Source organism: Anastrepha ludens, chromosome 6 (genome assembly GCF_028408465.1).
Source record: "Anastrepha ludens isolate Willacy chromosome 6, idAnaLude1.1, whole genome shotgun sequence".
NCBI classification, from domain to species: Eukaryota; Metazoa; Arthropoda; class Insecta; order Diptera; family Tephritidae; genus Anastrepha; species Anastrepha ludens.
Window position 1 is genome coordinate 36,433,008 of NC_071502.1, and position 23,439 is coordinate 36,456,446.

At 36.9% G+C, this 23,439-nt stretch overlaps 1 protein-coding gene across 1 annotated transcript in view; it reads right to left on the minus strand.

Annotated features, from left to right (window-relative positions):
* Window positions 1-19,904, minus strand: part of LOC128867014 (photoreceptor-specific nuclear receptor) — a 36,442-nt gene extending 16,538 nt beyond the window's left edge. Inside the window, exons 1-3 of the mRNA XM_054108106.1 lie at window positions 19,815-19,904; window positions 16,425-16,708; window positions 3,479-3,582 (exon numbers count right to left, since the gene is read on the minus strand). Of these exons, the coding sequence (XP_053964081.1) occupies window positions 3,479-3,582; window positions 16,425-16,708; window positions 19,815-19,904 (478 nt within the window). The remainder of the gene's footprint in view (window positions 1-3,478; window positions 3,583-16,424; window positions 16,709-19,814) is intronic.
* Between the last annotated feature and the right edge of the window lie 3,535 nt (window positions 19,905-23,439).

Here is a 23,439-nt window from a genome sequence, read left to right on the forward strand (position 1 = left end):
TAGGTCATTTCATGTTTTCGTGATGGATAATTTTTGCTGGCTAAAATTTTTCCAGTCCAAAATGGACGTCTTTTACGTGGATCTACCACTTTCACTGATTGCGAAGATCTGTCAATTTGAGTGCCATTTTTTGAGTTCTGGATAATTCCAAAAATTTAAAATAACTATTAAACGCTTTTATATTATCGAACACGAATGTGGAGCATATACATGTATGTTACACCCACCTCTGAATTGTTGACTCATTCGAATTATTTTTTCCATAAGAAAAATCAAGAGTTCTACGATATGTTTTTCTTAAAGATAGACCATTTTCATAATAAGTTTTAATAATTTTGACGCGTTGTTCTGTCCTGTAAAATTCTACATCTGTCTACTTGACAAATGCCAAAAAAAGCGGAAAAAAAAGTGTGCCGTCTAGAAATTATTCTCTACTGATATCAAGGCGTCACTTTTGAAAGACCTTTTGCTTGTAAAAAATGTGTGTTTCTTCGTGTGGCTTCGTTGCTTGTTAAAAAGTTGAAAGCTTTCATGAAATTTTGTAAAATTTTTTTAACAAAGTTTGAAACTTTGTGTTATTTGGTTTTCGTTATAGTACAAAATACATTTCTACAATATAAAAGGGTGTGTTTATAGTTTTGCAACGGGCTGTACTAAGTTTTTCAATAAGTTTTGCGGTTCGATAAGAAAAACTCAATTTCATGGTTTGAAATACACTTTATTATTCAGTATAGTCTCCCTAAGCATCAATTCACTTGTTCCAACGAGATTCAAATTTAGGAATTCCATCCCTGAAGTGAGAATCTGGAAGGGCTAAAATACGTTTCCATAGCTGTTATGAGAATTCATCATTTGTTAAAAAACGCTTTGCACGCATGCATTTTTTTTCTGGTCTGGAAACAGATGGAAGTCGCTGGGGCCAAATCTGGTGAATATGGTGGGTGCTCCAAAAATTCAAACTTTAATTAGCCATTATTAAAATGTTCTTGTGACACGGAGCATTGTCCTGATGAAAAAGATCTGTTTTCTTTTCCAAACTGGTATTTTTTCACGATTTTTTTCCTACAGCTGGTCTAAAAGATTACAAAAATATTCAGAATTTATTGTTGTACCAGCTTGCAAGTAATCCACATACAAAATTCCTTTTGCATCCCAAAAAGTGATGCTAACACCTTCTTGGCCGATTTGGCGATTTCTGGGCACGAACGCGGAGGCCGTTTTGGAGCAAAAGAAACAAAATTCACATCTCTCATGATTTTGGATCATGGTAATAGACCCAAGTCTCATCCATAGTGATGAATCGACACACAAAATCCACTCTATCCTTTCGAAAACGCTATAAAAGTTGCTAAGAAAGTCGCATTCGAATGTGTTTTTCTTCCATTGTTAGCGAATGTGGCACCCATTTCGTACACAGCTTTCTGAGACCCAATACTTCATCAAAACATTGCTTACACTGCCCAATGAGATGCCGAGGCCTTCTACTAAATCTCTTTTACTCTGTATATTTTCTACGATTTCTGGTGCTTTTGCTATTTTCGGACTCCCTTGACGTAGTGACGTGGATCGCCTTGAAGACTTGTACGACTACTTTTAAATTCAGCAACCCATCTTTCTACTGTACTAATTGATGGCGAAAAATCCTAATAAACTTTCAACATTCGTTCATAAATTTCCGTTGCTTTTAAACCTTCCAAAATAAAATTCAATCACTGCACGATACTTGATTTTTTGCATAGTAAAAAATACTGTGACACGACGATACTAAATGGCTTGTAAATAAAGAATGAATTGACAGATTGAAATGAAACTTCACATCCGTTCACATGAAGAGTGTACCAACATAACATAACAAAAAAATTTGGCAATGTAGCAATGCCCTCTCTTATCGCAAAAATTATTGAACAACTCATATACTTATATAATACTAGGAGAAGAAATCGGTGGGGTACGAATCAGTAGTATAGGGTTTTTCAGTAAGAGCGCTTCAACTTTTGAACTTTTTTGAATAAAATACAAACGATTTGACTTTTTTAACTAATTTTCTTTTATTTTCGAGTTTGAACATATACATTTAAGTATGAAATTCGATTTCTTTTGCATGACCACCGCGTGCACGTTTTACGAAGTCCAATCGTTGAACCCAATTACCGACCACTCTTTTGCATAAATCGGCCGAAATTCCAGCAATTTCGCGTTCAATATTGGCTCTGAGCTCACAAATCGTCGCCGGCTTGTTACTGTAGACCAATGACTTCACATAACCCCAAAACGGGACGGCTTGTTAAATGGACCGTAAAATGGCCGTAATGCTCTTAAAGTAGCAGCAACAGAACGATTATTTTCATAAAAAATTTTCACGATTTGCAATCGTTGCTCAAGTGTGTAGCGTTCCATGATGAAATGTATACTAATGAAGTTTACAAATTACAAGCGAAAAATAAAAAATATTGCGTCGTTCGCCCTCCCTATCGGAAAAAAGTTGAAGCGCTCCTATTGAATAACCCTATACTTAGGGTAAGTGCTTATACGAGTACATACATATGTACTGTGGAAATTGCGAAATAATATTTGAGTTGAAACATTCAGAATAATATACAGAAAATAAATTTAAAAAAATTGAGAGCAATATATATTGTACATACAAATAAACATGTATGTTATGTGCACATGTCACACTAAACGTCTACATTTTATATGGTATTTAATATCGTTGAGGGGTTAAATACAGTTAGAATTTTCAAAAAATCGATTTTGTTTTTATTTTATTTTCTTAATGTACATATATTTAAGAATGCACACAGAAAATTTAATATCATTCCAGTGAATATTTTCGACGTTACACGCAAATTTGAAAAGGTGTTTCAGAGAATTTTTACCCTATCTAAAGTGATTGTCAAACTTTAAACGCGTTTTTCTCAAAACCGTGTTTTTGAAGTCGGTGGACACGATTTCTCAGAAACGTCTTGAGATTTTAACACAACTTTCTCAGATATTTTCTCCAGGTATTAATCGAAGGAATAAGAATTCTGATGATTTTTTCTATTCTTTTTAGGCAATTTTTCGAGAAAATTTTTGTAGAAAATTCGATTTTTTCCTATAGCCGCCATTTTATCAAAAATTAAAATGTTTACTATTCCTTTGATTAATATCTAGCTTTATCTATCCACAAAAAGAACCTCATTGCTTTTTCGATTTCAGATAATCCAAACCGGAGATATTTTGGCCACCGCCGAACGCTTTCTTTTGGAGGACGCTTGGGAGATCATCTGCAGGAGCCGTGTTTTCACTAATTTTACGTGATATAATTAACTTTAAAGTATTGTATTGTATTTGTTTAATAAAATCGTTCTTTGTAAAAAAATCGCAAAGAAACGTGATTTTTCAGCCTTACGTGTGTATAACCCCTTAATATCGTTTCCCATTTAAACTATATCCATAAATTAATATATATCAGATAATTTCACTTTATACTCACCATCCTTATTCATTCCCATCTGAAGGCACTTTTTAAGACGGCACGCCTGACATTGATTCCTGTGTGCTTTGTCAACAATGCAACGGCCAGTCCCGGCTTGGCATCTAAAATACAAAGAGTTGATGGTTAAATTATTACTATGGCCGCGATAACGGGAAATGTATGGCGAATATCAAACAATGTTTAAAAAATTTCCAAATTAAAAAAAAAATTGTAAAACTAACAATTTTTAAAAAAATTTTAAAATTTTAACAATTTAAAAAAAAAATTAAAAATTTTAACATTTAAAAACAAAAAATGTTAAATTAAAAAAAATTGTTTGTGGTATAAAAGGAAACTGATTTTTGTAAACTGCAATTAATTACTTAGATCCCAAAAAAATATGTATCACAATTCAGTATATTATATAAACATACTTCATACATATACATATAGGTATAACGTTCACAATTGCTGATATTGACAGGCTGTGAAGGTCATGGGGTCGTTATGACAAATTACACGATTGAGGAAATGATAAAACTTTAATATGAACGATTGAAGCCACCTCTATCGCAGAGGTTGAATGTATCCATCGATGGGTTCGCATAGGCCAGGCCAATGCTCGAAGGCAGCAGAATCATTAAAAAATGTAACTGGAATGACATCATATTCTATTCTCGTACACATGTAATTGCATATATGGGCCTCTCAAACAAGTACCATCTCTAATCGTCCTTATAGGAACACTTATAGTTTTTTTTTACTTATGTGCTCGAACTGCTCGTATTAAATAACGACACTGATACTGTAAAACATTTTATTTTGAATTCGCTGATTTTTCAGAATATAAGCCCGTAAATCCAAGGATTTCTTATGAGATATGGAGCAGATTTCACAAAGTATAGCAAGGAAGTTGCTTACTCATCAAAATTTGCATACTAACTGAGACATATACAAGTTGGTTTAATTGGTTTATCTATTAATATCAAAGTGCAAGTAAATAATTTTCTTTTAACTTTCCATGGCAATGGCAAACCTCCGAATGTATTTCTGTCATGAAAAAACTCTTCATTAAAAACCGTCTGCCTTTCGAAGGCATAAAACTATAGGTCTATTAGTAGAACACCATAAAGACGCAATTCAATAATTTCGAAAGGGGAAAATTGCACCCCAGGTTTGAAAAGCAATCATAGAGTTGCAAAACACCGGATTATCATACAGCACTATTTCAACCCAACTAAACGTTTCAAAAACGATGGTTTTTCAAGGTTTGAAATAATTTTTTAAGTATACCATAAAACAGCAAAAAACGTTCCCAGAAAAAATAAAGCGCGAAAGACTACTAGCCATATTATCCAAGAAGAGTGCTGCTGACATTCATCTAGAAATTTTTGTTCACTTGGAAAAGCCAATAGCCAAAAGAACAGCGCTGCGATTTTCAGAAGGAAGTCTTCACGCTCAACGGAAAGAGACATTGGTAACATCATCCCAATGACAACGCCGAATGGAGTTTGTTCCAGAGCACATATCCTTGACTCAAAATCAGTGGCGTTATATTTTATTCAGTGATGAAACGAAAATAAGTAGAGTTGGTCCACATGCTAGGAAGTACGTACGGCGGCCAAAACGTGTAACACTCCACCCCAAGCTCGTCTCACCAATTATAAAGCACGGAGGAGCCTCAATAATGGTGTGGCGTTGCTTTTCGTGGGACGGCGTCGGGCCAATGCATCGTGCTGAAGGTAATATGGATGTGGTCAATTACGTTGATACTTCAAAATGTAATGCTACCTTATGCGGAAGAGAATTCACCGGTGATACCGGTGAAACCGGGACCGATACATGGCACACTTCTCATGTGGCAAACAAGTTCTTGATTGGGCATTTCAACGTTGTAAAAGTTTAATAGCGCCATTCCAAAGGCGCTGTACAATGAAAAGAGCGGAACTTCATTTTAACACCCAACAGGAGCACTCTTTCAGTACTATACCTGAGAAAAGAGGTCTTCATAACAGCAAATCTCCCATTAAAATTAAGTAACGGCTACTGTCATATCGTTTCAGTAAGTCTTGGAAGTGCGACCACCACTGCGTTATAGGCATGTACCTTAGGAGAGAAGATCCAGAACTTTTAAAATTGTATAGAGTCTTCATCTGCTGGGAGCGTATGGGATTGGCACTGTAATCGCACATAAAAGCGTTGCTCAACTGCAAAGCTCCAATGAAGCGCACTTTGCACTCTGCTCACATATGTATCTGTAAGTCCCTATGTAAAATACACACAATCCAACATGAAGACCTTGTTGTGGCCACGCTGTTCAACAGTTTTCGCTGCGTGTAGTCTTTCTGCCCTGACAATTCTTAGTCAATGACACCGCTGGACAAATATCATAATTGGTTTTTGGTGGGCGGAGTTTGCGATTACATGATTTTATTGTATTGTTTGTAGTGCTGTGGTATTGCAAGCAGCGTGGAGTAATAGCTGCGGCACACGCCCATGCATTTGCTGTCCAGCAGCTTATATGTGTGCGTGTCGGGTGACACACGTACTTGCTTCGTGTCACACATACTTGTTGTCGGCTTTTGCATGATGAAAATCAAATATTTTAGATATTAGCGTCATGCACCCGAGCATGAGCGAGTTCCGGAGTTATAACTGGGTGTATTGTGGTATATACAGTTTATTCGAAAACTAAGAGCATTGAAATAACAGAACCAAGCTACTAAATTTGGCGGAATTATGAAATAATCTTCAAAATGGGAAAAGGCTATCGAATAAAACGTATAGATCACCCAAATCGAATAATCGATTGTGTGAATAATCGCTTGCGGTATTAGTTTATTTCTCGAGATAAGGCGAAAAATTTGTCAGAGCTTAAAAATAATTTGCAAATATTAAATATTTTTATCAAACTGAAAACTTTTTGATATTCCGTGTATAAATTGATACGAGGGTTGTCCTTTATGCGCCCTTCTGCACTACGTGTTTTGGCTGTAAATCGATATTTTTATCGAAACGGTTGCCATTTCTTAGCATAAACTTGCATGTAACGTTTTCACTTACGAGTTCTATTTGTTATTTTTTCAGTGAGTTCAAAAATTCATCTTGCCCAAAGATGGAATTCATCAGCAAAAATTTTCGTGCCATGATTTATTACGATTCTCGACGTGGATCGAGACAGGAGTACATTGATCAACTTAACTCCACTTTGAACTTCGAAGCTACTGTGAAACACTTGTACAATGAGTTCCAACATGACCGTCCCTCCTTGCAAGATTAATTTTGATAACAATCGATGCTGTGCGTCACTTGATAATGCAAGACCGTCATGTGACATATCGTGAGCTAGAGGCATCCTTGGCCATTAGTGTGACCATTGCTCGACCGTTTGGTCGTCAGAAGATTTGTTCTTATCGATACAGAAAACATTTTGCAATTGCTCCAAAAAGGGCACGAGTCGATTGGAGTAAAGAAGTGTTGAAGAAATGCAGCTGCGGTAGTTCAAAGTACGAGCTTCATCCAACAAAAGTTGTTCCTGGAAGAAACACCTCGAAGCAAATGGCTGCCTGTTTCTTCGGAAAATCTAGTCTAGCACACAACCTTTTGTTCACCAGAATTTTTCGGAGAATCAAGGAAAACCAACCGCAGATGAAAGAATTATAGGGCAACATCATTCTCCCAAGACTCTTAATTTACACTTTCGAATGAATTCAACTCTTAGGTTATATACCTTGTTCTGAGAGGAATAGAATAACACAACTAACTCTAATCCTAACACGAAGCGTGACGCTATGGCTATGGTTTTCTAAAACACAATCGCATGTATCTAACGATCAAGAATACTTTTCAAAAACATATCTGCGCACGGCTGTGTAAAAACGTCATTTTGTCGTCCATGACTACTATGGATGGTATTCTAACTACTTCAATTGATAATAAAGAAAAAGGGGATTGTTACCGACGATGCAGTACTATGCGCTTTCAACGTAGATCCGACATGCAAAGCAAAACTGAACGACCTTGTAAGGTACTCTAAGACTGCTGGACTCAAAGTCAATGTAATGACATCAAAATATTTGGTGATAAAATGAAGAACAGTATTGCCTAAGTGAGCGGCTTTAAATATCTTGGAAGCCAATCCACGGCAGATGGGGCATGTAAAAGTGATATTTTCACAAGGCTGCAGAAAGCAAGAAACGCATTTGCTAAACTCCGACCAGTGTGGCTGTCCAGAGAAATCAGCGTACATACCAAACTTCGAAACTTTAATTCAAATTTTAAATCTGAAGTCTAAAAACCACTCGTGCACGATATTAGAGAGCGCAAGTGGAGGTGGCTCAGCTATACCCTACGCAAGGGAAGCACTAGACTGGACTAGCATCTGGGAAGGTATAATTAACACGTGAACCGAAAATGTTTAAGAAGCACATTCTCTTTGCTTCTTCTTGATTGGTGCGATAACCGTTTACGCAATTTTGGCAGAGCTTAACAAAGCGCACCAGTCATTTCTCTTTCCTGCTAACCGGCGCCAGTTGAAGCCAAGTCCTTCTTCACCTGATCTTTCCAACTCTACGCAGGCCTTCCTCTTCCTCTACTATCACCAGTTGGTACTGCATCGAAAACTTTTAGAGCCGAAGCGTTTGCATCCGCTGGTGTTGTTGAGATGTTTTCGTCCCCGATAACTACATATATGGATTTCGCGAACGCATGAACGGAAGCTTCTCACTTTTGCTTTTGTCTGTTTCAGATTGCGTATAAATGGACGAAAACTGTTCGATTTTAATCGATTGTTGACGTTGTTCCTTGAGCCACCATTTGCGGCTGTTGTGCAGACCAAGTAGCAACAATTGTCGACAAATTCCATTGTCTTTGTTTTTCGTAATGTTTGATTTTCGTCTCAATCCTATTGCCAATTCGACCATACAGAGCGAAAACTACCTACATACATAGTGAAATAAAAGAGAAATTCAGAGATATCTCTATGGTTTTTCTTCAAGTGAAACGCTATATTATTTCTAGCAGCATTGTCTTTTCTGCAAACCACTAAGCTTACAACTTTTGTAAAGGTATCTCCTAGAATTACTAAAAAACAACTTCTTATAATTTATATAAGGCAAGTTCCTTGAATTTAACAAAAGAGCTGGCGTAAAGGGCATCTTTCAACCGAGATCTTTCTTTGGTAAATAACAACCATCTCACAGTGTATGTAGTTCTTCATCTAAAAGACAAAGAATTTGTAACCTGTCAATTCAGGAGGTTGAAACCTGAGATTGAAACGGTCTTAAGTTCTTTGATGAATAATTGATTTGTAAACATTTTTTCAAGATGAAAATAATTTTCCTGTGGGTTTTTTCTTTCCATCTTTTCTCGCCAGAAAATATGTTTTCTAAAAATTAAATTTTTATAAAACGAAATCTATTTCTTTGGGGAATTCAGCGCACATGCCGTCGTTGCATTTCTGCAAATATCAATTTTTCCCCTCTATCCAATATTTTGAAAGTGAAGACTCTCTCAGACTTTTATCCGCACTGAAGTCGCCGCAGCCGAATGGGTTTGGTAGAGCCCTTGTTCGAAATCTGTTGTTGGTGTGAAACCAATGTCAACAATAAATAATAAAAAGTAATCAATAAGTAAACAAAACAATGGCAATTCGCCGAGGGCTTTTCCGCTTTGAAAAGGTCATTTTTCGAGATAAACCTGTAGGTTTTCTCAAGATTCTAAAGATTTTTGGATAAAAGTACACATATGAGACATTCTTTGAAAGAAAGCCATTCCGAAATTAATTTTGCCCCATTTTTTTGTCAATATATATATATATGTATATACATATCGCACCCTAAATACAAAAGGGTCACAACTCAAAATTTTCCACACTCGAGCTTGACTTGTTTACAGTAGCACAGAAAACAAACTATGTGACATATCACGCTGAAATTTGCCATGTAAGCTTATAACAGTCCTACCAAAAAACAAAAAATTTATTTTTGCCAAATGTCATCCGCGGACCGTTTTATTGATAACGTCTCGTTCATATTTGAGCAAAAGGTACATTTTGTGTTGTGACCCTTTTGTATTTAGGGTGCGATATATACACATACATATGTAATTGGCGCGTACACCCTTTTTGAGTGTTTGGCTGAGCTCCTCCTCCTATTTGTGGCGTGCGGCTTGATGCTGGTCCACAAATGGAGGGACCTTCAGTTTTAAACCGACTCCGAACGGCAGATATTTTTTATGAGGAGCTTTTTCATGGCTGAAATACACTTGGAGGTTTGCCACTGCCAGCCGAGGGGCGACCGCTACTAGAAAAACCTTTTTCTTTATTTTGGTGTTTCACCGAGATTTGAACCTATGTTCTCTCTGATTTCCGAATGGCAGACACGCACCAACGCAATGCGTGGTTGTCACATTATTAATATTTAAATTTTCGTGCTAGCTAATTTTCAAACATCAATAACTTTTGAACGGATAACTCTATTCAAAGAAGTTAATAAAGTTTTTTATGCAAAATTTCCTGAAGAGTGAATTCTGATTCTTCTCTCTATGCAGTTATAAAATTAATTCAGAGACAATAATAAGACGATTACAACAATGAAGCGGAATTGATTAGAAAAAAATGATATTAGATTGATCTGAGATATGGAGAAGTTATTTTCCAAAATTTGAAATTTTTTAATTATTCTGTATACCGAATTTGTGCATTTTTCGTTAGCTGCTGAGGTATAATATAGGGTGGGCCATGTAAAATTTGCTTTTTGAATCGGCTATAAAAAAAAACTAATCAATATTTTTTCAAACTTTTTTTTTTATTTTGAAGATTGAACATTTTCATTTATGAATGAAAAATAATATCGTTCAAATGACTGCCACGACTGGCTTTACAGTAGGCCATTCGATCAACCCAATTTTTAAGAACATTTTCGATTGTTTGGGCTCCAATTTCATGAATAGCAACTTCGATTTCGTGTTTTAAAGCAGCAATAGTCTCTGGATGGTACGCATAGCATTTTTCCTTAACGGCTCCCCACAAAAAATAGTCCAACGGGCTTAAATCACAGCTCCTAGGCGGCCAATTTATATCGGAATTCAAAAACGGTAGCCAAAAGTTCGAGTGCAACTTTGGCAGTGTGACAAGTTGCACCGTCCTGTTGAAACCAAATGTCGTCCATGTCATCCTCTTCAATTTTTGCAAACAACTCGTTGAGCATGTCACGCTAACGCTCGCCATTTACTGTATCCGCAGCTCCTCGCTCATTTTCGAAAAAAAAAAGGCCCGATGATGCCGCCAGACCAAAAACCGCACCAAACAGTGACTCGTGCTGGATGCATTTGCTTCTCTACAGTAACGTGTGGATTTTCTGATCCCCAAATCCGACAATTTTTCTTATTGACGTAGCCACCATATTTCCCCTGTATTTCCTTACGAGGTTCTTTACAATTTCAAATAATAAGATATCTTCTGCCAAGCGTGAAATGAGTATCTAGTTGCGTTGAAAATTGAAATTTTTCTGAGATCTGTGTTGAAAGAAACAAGTTCTAAAAAAGGAGAAAGAACTTACGGAAAAATACTTCCAGCACTTTCTTATATGTATTTCATAACCAAGATAACTGTTTTCGACCAACTCATCGTTTCTTTCATATATTTTCCTTCCAGAATTATTTATAACATGTGGTATTTGGTGTTTTTGATTCTGTATCCAAGATAAGCTGTCTTACATTGCAAGTTCACGGTCTCGATTAATTCGTCGTAGAAAATCGTATGTTAGAAACCAGATCGGTCCACGGCATTTTCAAAATTCGCTTAAAAATCTGCATTTCGAAGACCTCGAGTCTGTTTATGTCAGCGCCTTTGAGTGTCCAACATTCCATGTCATATAAGAGCACAGACCACACATACAATTTCACAAAACGAACTTCAAGATTCATATGAAAGTCAAGGCAGCTTAAGATCTTTCTAAACGTACAGAATGTAGATCTATCCTTCTATTCTACTCTAGTATATTTCTATTCTAGTTCTTGTTTCCAATTTTCATTAAGCCAGCATCCAAGATAAATTCTGTCCAAAAAGTACCGAATTAACCTTAATGGCCTCTATCGACTCAAAGCGGCGTCTGCGAAGGGCAATTTAAGTTTTGGGAAAAGGAAAAAGTCACAGGGGAGTAAATCCGGTGAATGCGGTGGTTGTTCTATGATATTTGTCGAGTTTTTGGTCAAAAAAGTGTGCACAATACGAGCCTTGTGAGACGGTACGTTATCATAGTGCAAGATCCATGAGTTTTCTGTCCGAAAATTCCATTCACCATTTGGAATAAGTTCCGTGTGCATAACATAATTTTTTACTTTTGACCGATTTTGACGTGGCTTTTTGGGTTTCGGCTCATGTGGATAGCGCCATTCAGCCGGCTGTTGACTGGTTTGCATGTCAAATTCATTACCTGTTATGTTGCACTGGATAAACCTTGGGTCCAAATTCCTTTGCTCAAGCATGTCTTCAGCCACCTTCTTCCGATAAATTTTTTGAAGCAAATTCTATTGGAACGAGTCGAGCAGCTACGCGTCTCATGCTCAATTGTTGGCGTAAAATATTGCGAATTGATTCTAGAGACACTCTAAGGTCATGAGGTACCTCCCTCAAACTTAATTGATGGTTTTCCAGCACCATTTTCTTGACTTTGTCGACGTTTTCATCCGCTGAAGACGTTGATGGGCGACCAGATCTTGACAAATCTTCCACGACTTCTCGGCCCTTTGCAAAAGCCTTATACCACTCGTAGACCCATGTTTTTAATAAAGCGCACTCGCCATAGGCTTTCTGCAACATTTTCAACGATTCGACGAACGAAATCCCGTTCAAACCAAAAAATTTAAGACAAATTCTTTGTTCGATATTTTTATCCATAGTGAAACTCGCAGAGTACACCTGCGGTTGACTGATATAATTAAATGCCAAAAACCAGCTAATTGACAGATCACGCTCAAACTTTGCGACACTATAGAGGGCAGTTGTACCAACATTACAGCAAAAAAATTTAGACATACATATGTTTAACGCGCGCTTTTTAAATGAACAATTCCCTATATTTTTATGGCAGAACGTAAATAAAATTTGCAACTTTTTCTATATTATCTATACATTGTGAACCATCAGTGTATGACGGCCTGCACCTTCTAACTCCTACTGACATGCATGAATTTCGTTTTGTTGATGTTAATTTTAAGGACGTAATTTTTGCTGTGATGAACCACTTTATTTAGTATCGTTGTCAAATTACTCAAGTTATGAGTGATACCACACTCGTATCTAATGTTATTTAGAGCCACTCACTTAATTTTCATGCCTTGATGTGAGTCCCAAAGAGCTTCTTGAAAGATTTTCTCAGCATAGATGTTGAAAAGGTGAGGTGATAATATACATCCTTGCCTAATGCCTTTATGAATGGGGATTTCGTGCGATTTGGTTCCAATAAAGGTTCCTAAAGCATCGTAACTCTTTTGTGTCAATGTCGAGCGATGCTAAAATGTCAAAGAGCTTGTCATGTTACACAGTACCAAAAGCTGTTTTATAGTCTAGAAACACTTGAATACATCCTTTTGCACAACTTTTCAATTTTGGACAAGAACATGTACACAAATCAGCACTTCACGAATCACTTATCAGCCAATGTTCCTGCACTTTTTTTACATTGGATTTTTTTGGTATTGTTTGCTATAATCGAATGGGTTTAAGTCTGGAGAAGACGGAGGCTATTCTTCCGCTGTTATGAAACTTGGAGCATTTTCGCGACACCAATTTTGCACAATTCTGGCATTACATGCAGGAGCAGAATCTTATTGAAAAAATAATAATTTATTTCCAAAAATCTCCATTGCGTGAGACTTGAAATGATTTAGTAAAATATTGTTTAGATAAAATTCCACTTTCATTTTGACGTCTTTATCAATAAAAAGAAGTGGAGGTGTGCCACTTTTGCAAATTACGCTCCATGCCATCACTGGAGAAACATTTTGGGACCCTCTGCACTTTTCTTATCCACTCGTTATTATTATAGTTTTCTTAAGCGTTGATTATATGGCGCATTGTGCCAAAGTTAATGATTTCCACTTATTTTTATCGATTGCGTTTTGCCTCAATTGAATCCAGGTGAGATCGTTGCGAGTTATTTTGTCATGCAGGCTGCGTCGCAGGATCCTCTTGGTCTACCCTTGCGTCTATTGTCATCGTGGGTATTCCTTGGGCTGGTTTTTGAAGGGTGTGTCGAGTCCATGCCCACTTTCTCTTACGGATTTCGGCCTCAATTGAAACTTGCTTGCACCTTCTGTTCAATTCAGCATTCGCTATCTAGTTTTCTGACCACCAAGAACGAATTATCGAGCGGAGGCATCGATTTAAGAATTATTTTTTCTTATGTATAAGGCTTAAGCTTAAAATTTTCCTTATTTATCAAATGCGCAGTCTGATGGCTCATTTTAAGAATGTTAGCGAGTTTTCGTAGCGAAACAATTTCTACGAGTCCGTTCACACAAACCTTCAGTTCACAATAAGTTTTTCAATTCATAAGTCCTCTAGCCTTGCAAATGCACAGTCTGTGTCAGAAAAAAGGAACTGCGATTATTCATGATGTATAAAAGATATGTGTATATTTAAAATTTTTTACATGAAAGTATGTACAAAACTACGAGCCTTGGCATTTTCTTCATGCTTTGAATCAGCTTTTCTGCGTAGCTCGTCGTCAAACAGAACTAGATTTTGCGAACTTGACGCACGAGTTGCTTTAAATCATGGACTGGCCTTCCGGCAAGATGCGTTTTCATAGTTCCCCACACATTTTCAATGAGGCTGGCGTCTGGGGACTGGGAAGGCCAGTTTCTCAATGTGTTTTTCTGAGGGCAGTGGTTTGGATGATGTGGGACGGCAGGATATGTTCACTTCCTTCAGTCGACGTTCGATGGTGTTGATACTCACATCTAATCCCTTTTATGCAAGAACTGAGTGTGTTTGGTGTAGTCACGACAAAAGGGTCCCGCTTAAAAGCTGGTCGATCACTTTATCCTGCTTTTTTGTCGTCACTTGTTTCAAGCCGAGCTCGGAAAAGTCATCAACATTTATACCGCTGATTCCACATCACAACAAACTTTTTTGATTTCTTAATCACTATTGCAGCCTCGGCATAAGATAATTTTGGCCTTTTCGAATGCGTGCATAAAAATACCACCTCAAAACATTTCACGTACTTCTCACTCATTTTTGTTTGGTTGCGTTTACGGGAAAGTTTCGAACGACACAAACCTGAGTTAGCACTGGCGTCGTAGCCCTTGAGTGGGACTATTATGCAGCAAAAAGCAGAACGAAATATATCTTGAAGTTACAAGAAAAACCTGGTTCTTTCTTCAGACTCAGATTGTAGTTCTAAAACAAGCTCCCGTTTCACATTCATCTGCACAAAATTTACTATCAAATAAAATATGAATTATATAGCAGCTAATAGTTGGCAATAAGGAGGTAATGCAATGGAATAAATAAAGTTTCATTCGAAAGTGATTCGGAATAAATAAGCGAAGTGTTTTTTGGTCATCAGTTATATTTTGCACTCTGTACAAAAATACCATGAACTCTCTATTAAGTCGTTCACTTAAGCATGAAAGAAATATCAATGAATGTTCGAGATGAAGATGGAGTTTTAATTCCATTTTTATTATTATCCTAGTTTGACTTAATTAACCATTTACATTCATCACGTATGCTTTACCTCTGCGCCTCCAGCGAAACACTCGAATTACAAGATTACAATAACAAGAACCGGCGAACGATAATTAAGTTGATGATATTAGTCAGAAGCACAAACAAGTCCCTCTGAACCCTCTTATTTAAATAGTAACTGCAGTTACTAAAATTAAAATGTATAAATTAAAGAAATCTTCCATCATCTGAAGGAAAAACATTCCAAAAAATGCATCCACACAGCAGTTGGCAGTCATAAAGCATAATGTGAAAAAATTAAAAGATAAAGTCAAACCCCGTTTTTGTAATACCCAAATTGAATTCTTTTTTATTCAGCGTACAATGCTATGTATTTCTCTTCAGTCATCGCAAATGTCAACTCACTTTATCCCATCCCAAGAGATTGATATGGAGCTTAAGAAGAATACACTTAACCAAATGTGACCACATAACATAGTGCGCACGAACGGAATATTTGAGTCTTTTGGAAGGGATGAAGGTAAGAATAACGTTCAAAAGCCGTGGATTATCGGAATGCATAGAGAGTAAATTCAGTTCAGCGAATACGTGATGCCACCTTTTTCATCCCTTACATAGAAGTTTGCCTGTTAATCATTTGAAAGTGGAATAATATGATTAAGATGGAAAATGGCAGTGAGCTTCGAATTGCAAAGTTGCACGACGTGGGTACATATGTATGTGTACATATATGCTTCCATTCATGAATTTGCTGAACTGTGGCGCCATAATAAGGCGATGTTATAAACCTAACTTCAATTTTTTTCAGCTCTATTTCAGTGATGGAATTAATAATATTTACATAAAAATGGACACAGAACTCTTTCCAATACTGCTATTTTTTTGCTTAGGAATCAGAATTATTTTAAATAAGTTTCCTTTTTTTTTCTAACAGTATAATAGATTTTGAAAATATGGTAATTGATTACACTGTACCTCACGCGGCTGGGTATTAGACCAAACCAGATTTTTTTAACAGGTTGAGTCATAAGTAAAAAAATTAACCTCCGGAATACAGATTTTTGTACAATACACCCAAAAAAAGTTGATTTTGCCATATAGTGTTGCCATACACACATTTTTTAGAACTGCCAATTAAGTTCTAGAAATCCTTCATTCAGAATTAAATTAAATTAAATTTGCTTCATCTTTGCACTAATTGAAATTATAATATAACTTACATAAATAAATGTATCCATTTGAAATATCTTCTATTAGCAAACTAACCTGTAGATCAGTTTCCGGCGAACACTTCGTTTGAAGAAACCAGAACAACCATTGCAGGCTAAAATCCCGTAGTGTTTGCCAGAGCTGGTATCTCCACAGACCACGCAAATCAAACCCAAGTTTTGACTTTTTGAACGCGCAGCTACCACAGATCCGGCCGGCTCCACATTGTTAGCCGAATTCACCACCGAATGCTGACTCCAAGGGACCAATCGATTTTGCGGTGAATAGCAAACTCTGTTTGTGTGTGTGCTAAGGATTTCTGCAATAAATAAATACACTTGCTAAGTTGGTTTCAATTAAATTCCATTTTATTGAATTGCAAACGCTCAAATGCGTATTACTCTTTGTACTCCCCCACCCTACCCACATCCCATATTTAACTTGTGTGTACTTTTTTGACTTTGCGTGCAACATTTGAATATTTACATCCACTATTTTGTTATTTTCTATGTAGATATCTATGTTATAAGTAAAGTATTGCCGTCGCCCTATGAGCAATACACAAATTTATTTACACATTCAATTAGGGTGCCATTAAAGCTTCGCGTCAATCTGTGCACAAATTTTTCTCTGGGGACAATTGTTTCGCCATCACACCCTAATTTGATTGTAGTGATTTTTTGATGCACTTAACCCGGGAAATGCGAAACACCGAAGCACCGGCGGTCTCATTTGTTACGGCTGGCTGGTAATTTCATCAAATCTATTCGAACAAACAAGTACCAAGTGTTAGCCGCAGTCAGCAGGATTAACGTCATATGCTTGAATTTTATGCTGTTAATATTATTAAGATGATTTTGTAGCTGTTGCATGTTGAATATCACAAACATGCACACTCGCATGTAATGGGTGCCCAATGAAAGTGTTAAAGTTTCAAAACCCAAATTTTCATGCAAACAAATTTCAATGACTAAGTGGATAACGATATGAGATTGGAGGAAGATGCGTGTGACTATGGATATACATAGAGTGTAATGTATATGGATATATATGTGTATAAACAGTTACGGACATTAACAAATTTAGTCTGTGAATGTTTTGAACGATTTTTTTTCATTGATAGTTATGGAAAATAGTTTATTAAAAAAGATGATTGAATACAACTTTGGGATATTTTCATAAGTCGGCTTAGGTATGCGGTATGGCTATTAAATAAACAGGCTGAATACTACTGTGACAAAAAGTAAGGTGAATTTGGTTGTAAAATGAAAAATCTTTATTTATTCTTGTAAATCAATTTCATCCCCTTCAAAATAATCCCCTCTCGATGAAATACACTTATGCCAACGATTTTTCCAATCCCCGAAACATGCCAAATAGTCGATTTCCGGTATAACCATCAGCACCTTCTTCGATTCAGCTTTTATCTCCTCAATCGACTCGAGACCCGGAGTGGTCTCTTGAGTTTTGGGAATAGCCAGAAGTCATACGGAGCCAAATCAACCGAACCGAACCGAATACGGTGGTTGCTGAAGGATATGCGTGGAATTTTTGGCGAAATGGTCACGAAAAACGAGTGCAGTGTGAGACGGTGCATTATCGTGATGCAAAAACCAAGAGTTGTTGTTCTGGTATTTTTAGACGAATTGCTTCACGTAAACGACGCATAACGCTCAAATAATATTCCTTATTTACAGTTTGGCCAGGTGAAAGAAATTCATAGTGCACCACACCACGAAAATCGAAAAAAACTGTCATCATGACCTTTATTTTTGAACGACTTTGACGTGCTCTTTTCGGTCTGGCCTCGCCTTTAGCACGATATTCGCTTGATTGGTCGGTTGTTTCAGGGTCGTAAGCATAAATCCAAGTCTCATCTCCCGTAATGATGCATTCGAGCTTGTCCTGATAGTCTGAATGCATTGTTTAACACACATCAACGCGACGACTTTTTTCCAAGAAATTGAGAGTTTTCGGTACCAAACGAGATTTGACTTTTCGTAGGCCCAAATGGTCTTTCAAAATGGTTTTCACAGATCCTTCTGATATTCCGATCATATAAGTAAGGTCTTTAACAGTCAACTGACGATTTTTGAGCACTAACTCCTTCACTTTATGGACGTGTTGGTCATCTGTTAACGTCGATGGTCTTCCGGAGCGCTCCGAGTCATCAACACGTTCTCGACCCTCTTTGAAGTCTTTGTACCACTTATAAACATTTTTATGCGACATGGTCGAATCACCAAATGCCTTCTGCAACATGTTAAACGTTTCCGCAGCTGAAATTTCATTCCGCAAACAAAATTTGATGGCACTTCTCTGCTCAATCAAATCAGACATTGTAAAAATCGAAAAATACACTCTTGGTCGTTTGGTAAACACAAGCGTAAATATATTACTGATAATGACATTCACATGAAAGTTGGCCCAGATGTTGTTAACAGTGCTGCCAACTCATGAAAAAATTAACTAGAGCGAAATTTTAATCCCGCGAAGTTTGACAAATAAATTCACCTTACTTTTTGCCCACAGTAGTATATAAAATATTTTATTTTCATTTTACACATTCTAGTACATATTTACTTATCACCTTCTATAAACGCCTCTCTTATATCCCTAAAAATCGAAACAGAAACAGTGCAAGAAGTATTCATCCCTCAACCCTTTCAGGCCATATGCTGCTTTCTCTTTCAATGCAGATTTCATCTTAGGAATCGGATAGAAGTCGTACGCTACAAGATCTGGCGAAAAAGCCTATGGTCTAACGCTAGGAAGTTAGGTAGAGTATGGCTGTATTGCTTTGTTTATTGCAGCGAGAGCTCTGCATTCCGAAGAGAAGGTTTCACGCTAGACAGTTATTTGTAGCTAGCATTTTTCATCCGATCGAACCCAAGAAAAGTTTTGAAATTTCCTCCTTGGCGCTATCGGTCATCATCATCATCGGGCAGCTTTACAGCTCGGGCTGAGCTTTTGCTTCGTTCATGATTCGTTCACCAGTTTCTAACACCCACTGTCCTGAGGTTAATGGACTTGTTCAAACCGTGTTAATCTTGGCCGTTCTCGGGCTTTAGGCGCTACGGGGTTGTATGGCACGATTGTTTTTTTTTTTTTAATTCAATGGTACTGACAATTTCTCTAGATTAGCTCTCGTTTTCGAGATATTTGAGTTTCAAATTTGTAGAATTGATGCCTCTAAATCTTTCGCATGACGCCGTAAAAAAGGTAAGTTACTTAAGCGTAAAAAATAAAATCGAAAATCCTTAACTACGGAGAGCTGTTAATTTAATAGTTAGTTTAATAGTTTATTGCGAAAGATATGTACTTGGTGTTATGGAAAATTGAATATGCTTCTATGATACCTAGTAAGAATAAAAAATTTCACATACCCTATCGCTCATACTTATCATGGAAAATTAATAAATCCATGACCCAGAACTACTCAAATACCGCCGGTGAAACAATCTCATCTGAAAATGTTTTATCTCCTGATTGACAATCCGTCTCCAATAAACGGTTCATATAGTAATTCCAGGTCATTTAATCCTTATAAAGGGAGATCAATTTAGAGGTATCGGTTTTAAATTGAAATAAAACAAGGAAAATTCAAATTGTTGGGCAATCTTTATTATTTTTGTTTACAAGCGACATGGCACTTATTTTTTTAAGATAATCTCTTTCAAATGTTGGCCGCAACTGCGCCATAATTCGGCCATCCGTAAACACCAATTTTGAATATTTCGCTGGAGGATTTCGATCAGTATCTTGTGAATAACTTTAGTAATATTGGCTTCCAATGCCTCAATCGAAGCTGGTTTATCCTCAAAGCATTTAGACTTCACATACCCCACAAATATCACACGATCCACTGTGTCACGGACTGTATGTTTAATATGGCTCGATAGCGTTCGCCATTCACTGTTACATAGGCGTCAGCCTCGTCTTTGAAGAAATATGGATCGGTAGATCCCACCAAACGGTTGTTTTCAATGGATTAATAGCTTCGGATTGCTCTTCAGCCCCAATACGGAAATTTTGCTAATTGATGTAGCCATTAAGCCCAAAATGGGCCTCATCGCTGATCGCCACAAGTTGACCTGAGCGCGTGATGAACACTTTTCACAGACCATCGATTTTCGTGATAAAATTGTACGATCTGATCTGATCACCCTTTACTGATTTCGCATGCTACTTTTGACCATATTCATTTACATTATCAGACATATTCTTTGTGATTTCCTTCCAATAAATCGTGTTTAAGCCAACCTTCAAAACAATTGAATGATATTCTCTCCAACTAGCCTCTTGACTAAGGCAGCAGTCATCAAATACAGCCATGGAAAAATACTTATATTCACTGAAATGCGTTCATTTATCTATTTCTCTTGAAGGGCTCACATTAATTTTTTTGCATTTTAGTAGGAGCACTAAATTTTTTTGTGAGAAATATACTTAAGAACGATTCGGTGTGAAGAATGTTGCGAATGTTTTTCTGTTTTATATGGTAACTAGTAAGTAAAAAATAAATTATCTGGAGTATTAAAACACTTTACTATTGTTGAAACGATTCAATAATGTCGAAAGGGAAAAATTGCATCCTAGCTCTTTGAAAAGCAATCATAGAGTTTAAAAAGACAGGCTTATGCTAAAGTCCAATTTCAAGTTTTATCTAATAGCGGTGCCCCTCGTCAGGCAATGGCAAACCTCTGAATGTATTTCTGTCATGAAAAAACTCTTCATTAAAAACCGTCTGCCTTTCGAAGGCGGCATAAAACTGTAGGTCTATTAGTAGAACACCATCAAGACGCAATTCAATAATTTCGAAAGAGGAAAATTGCACTCCAGGTTTGAAAAGCAATAATAGAGTTGCAAAACACCAGATTATCAAACAGTACTATTTCAACACAACTAAACGTTTCAAAAACGATGGTTTTTAATGCTAAGAAATATTTTTCTGAGTATAAGAAGGAAAAGCCAATAACGAAAAGCGCTTCGATTGGCAGAATCAGGGCTTCAAGGTAATAGCACGGAAGAAGCCATTGGCAACAGCATCGTAATGACAACGCCGGATAGGGTTTGCTTGAGAGCACACGTCCTGGACTCAAAATCAGTCGGGTTATATGCATTTTCTACAGCGATGAAACGAAAATAAGTAGAGTTGGTCCGTGTGCGTGCAGCATTCGACACCAAGTTCATCCCACCATTTATAAAGCACGGAGGAGCCTCAATGTGGGGGGCTGCTTTTCCTATAACGGTGTCGGGCCAAATAATCGTACTGAAGGTCATATGGATGCGGTCAATTACTTTGATACTTCAAAATGTAATGCTAACTTATGCCGAAGAGAATTTACCGCTGATCCGAAAATTTCAACAAGACAATGATCCGAAGCACACTTCTCGTGTGACAAAAAAGGTTTTTGGCAAACCATTTTATCACTGTACCGGATGGGGTATCTTCGAGTATCGACTTAAATCGAACAGATCGGCGGAAAAAATGTGCTCAGTACACAGAATATCACAAATTTGGATCGTTTGAAAGGGCCAAGGCTGCATGGGAATCCATTCCCATTGAACACTGTAGGTTTAATAACGTCAATGCAAAGGCGTTGTGCAGCAATAATAAAGCAAACAGGATTTTGAACAAAATATTAATCTATACATTTCCCTTTCGCCTGCATTTTTTATGATTTTACTATTATTTTTGTTCGTCCTTACGTATTTTTCTCGAACGATTTTCGGATTGTATTCACTTTTGTACATGAAGTAAAAAAATATGTTTTACTTAGATGAAAAGTCAAAGTTATAAAATTTAACCTAATATTCAAAATATTTAAGAAATTTTATCGAAAAAAAAAATCAGAAATGGAGAGAGCTGGGTATCGTTCTTAAGTATTTTTCAACGGCTGGAATGCAATAATTCTTTTGAATGAAAGAAAATGAAACAACAAAAACTCTATATAATATAATTAATAAATTATTGATGTATTGTTGTAGTATATTTCGTATTAAAATGACATGTATACAATTTTCAAACAATTGTGATAAGTTTTGGAAAAAGTCATTAAAAATTCAGTTTTTGATATTTAACTTTGATACGAAAAAAAAATGAATTTCGTACAATTTTTTGGTACAATTGTGTTAAACACAAAACCATTACGCACATTTTATTTTAAACTTTTATTTGTACAATTATTTTTAATCCTTCACAAAATATTTTATTTTTATTTTTCCTTTTTCGCTTCTTTAGTGAGCATAGGGCCTCGACAAGACTCTTCCATTGTACACATCCCATGAGATGTTTGCTCCCTTGCGGGTTCCAGTCCAGTGCCATTCTCGTGATGCTATCTGGTGATTTTCTCAAAATATGCTAGGTGCTTCTATGCTAGTGATTCGGTTTGAAGCGCCGCATACTTGCGCTTTTACCAGGGGAGCCGATTCGTGAGAGCTGTTTTTTGTGTTTAAAGTTGCTGATAACTCACGTGTTGGTGCCCGAACCGGAGGGGGTTAGCGAAGTATGCAAAGTTTCCCCATACTGAAACATTGAAGCACTGCACATTTATTTCCCTTAAATGTTACTTCGGATACACTCGTGGAATTCGGCCTCCGTACTCCATGCCACTCGCTGAAGAGTAATGTTGGGTCGACTTTAACTTCGCGAACCATATATTCCTTTAGTGCTCGTTTAGTGGTCGCAGTTTTTGTTTCATAGACTTTACTTCTGAAGTACCCATATCCAAAAAATTTCTATAGAAGTAAGATCGGGTGACCTGGGTGGCCAGGATATGGCTTCGAAACGGCTTATCAGTTTATTAGGGACGAAATCACGCAGTGTTGCTGAAACCATGTGTGTGTGCTGAAGGAAAGGTGTTCTCTCTTTACTTGCATAAAATATTTGTTTAGCATGCACCGGTAAAAGACACCGTCCACAGACGATTCCCAAAAAAATATGGTATTGTAGCGACGAATTCAATATTTTCACTTGTTCTCGATATTCGGCTGGACCCTGGCCGTGGGCTGTTTGCCGCCGAACTTGTTGCTCAAAACTTCTCACCCAGGAAGAAACTTAGGGCATCAC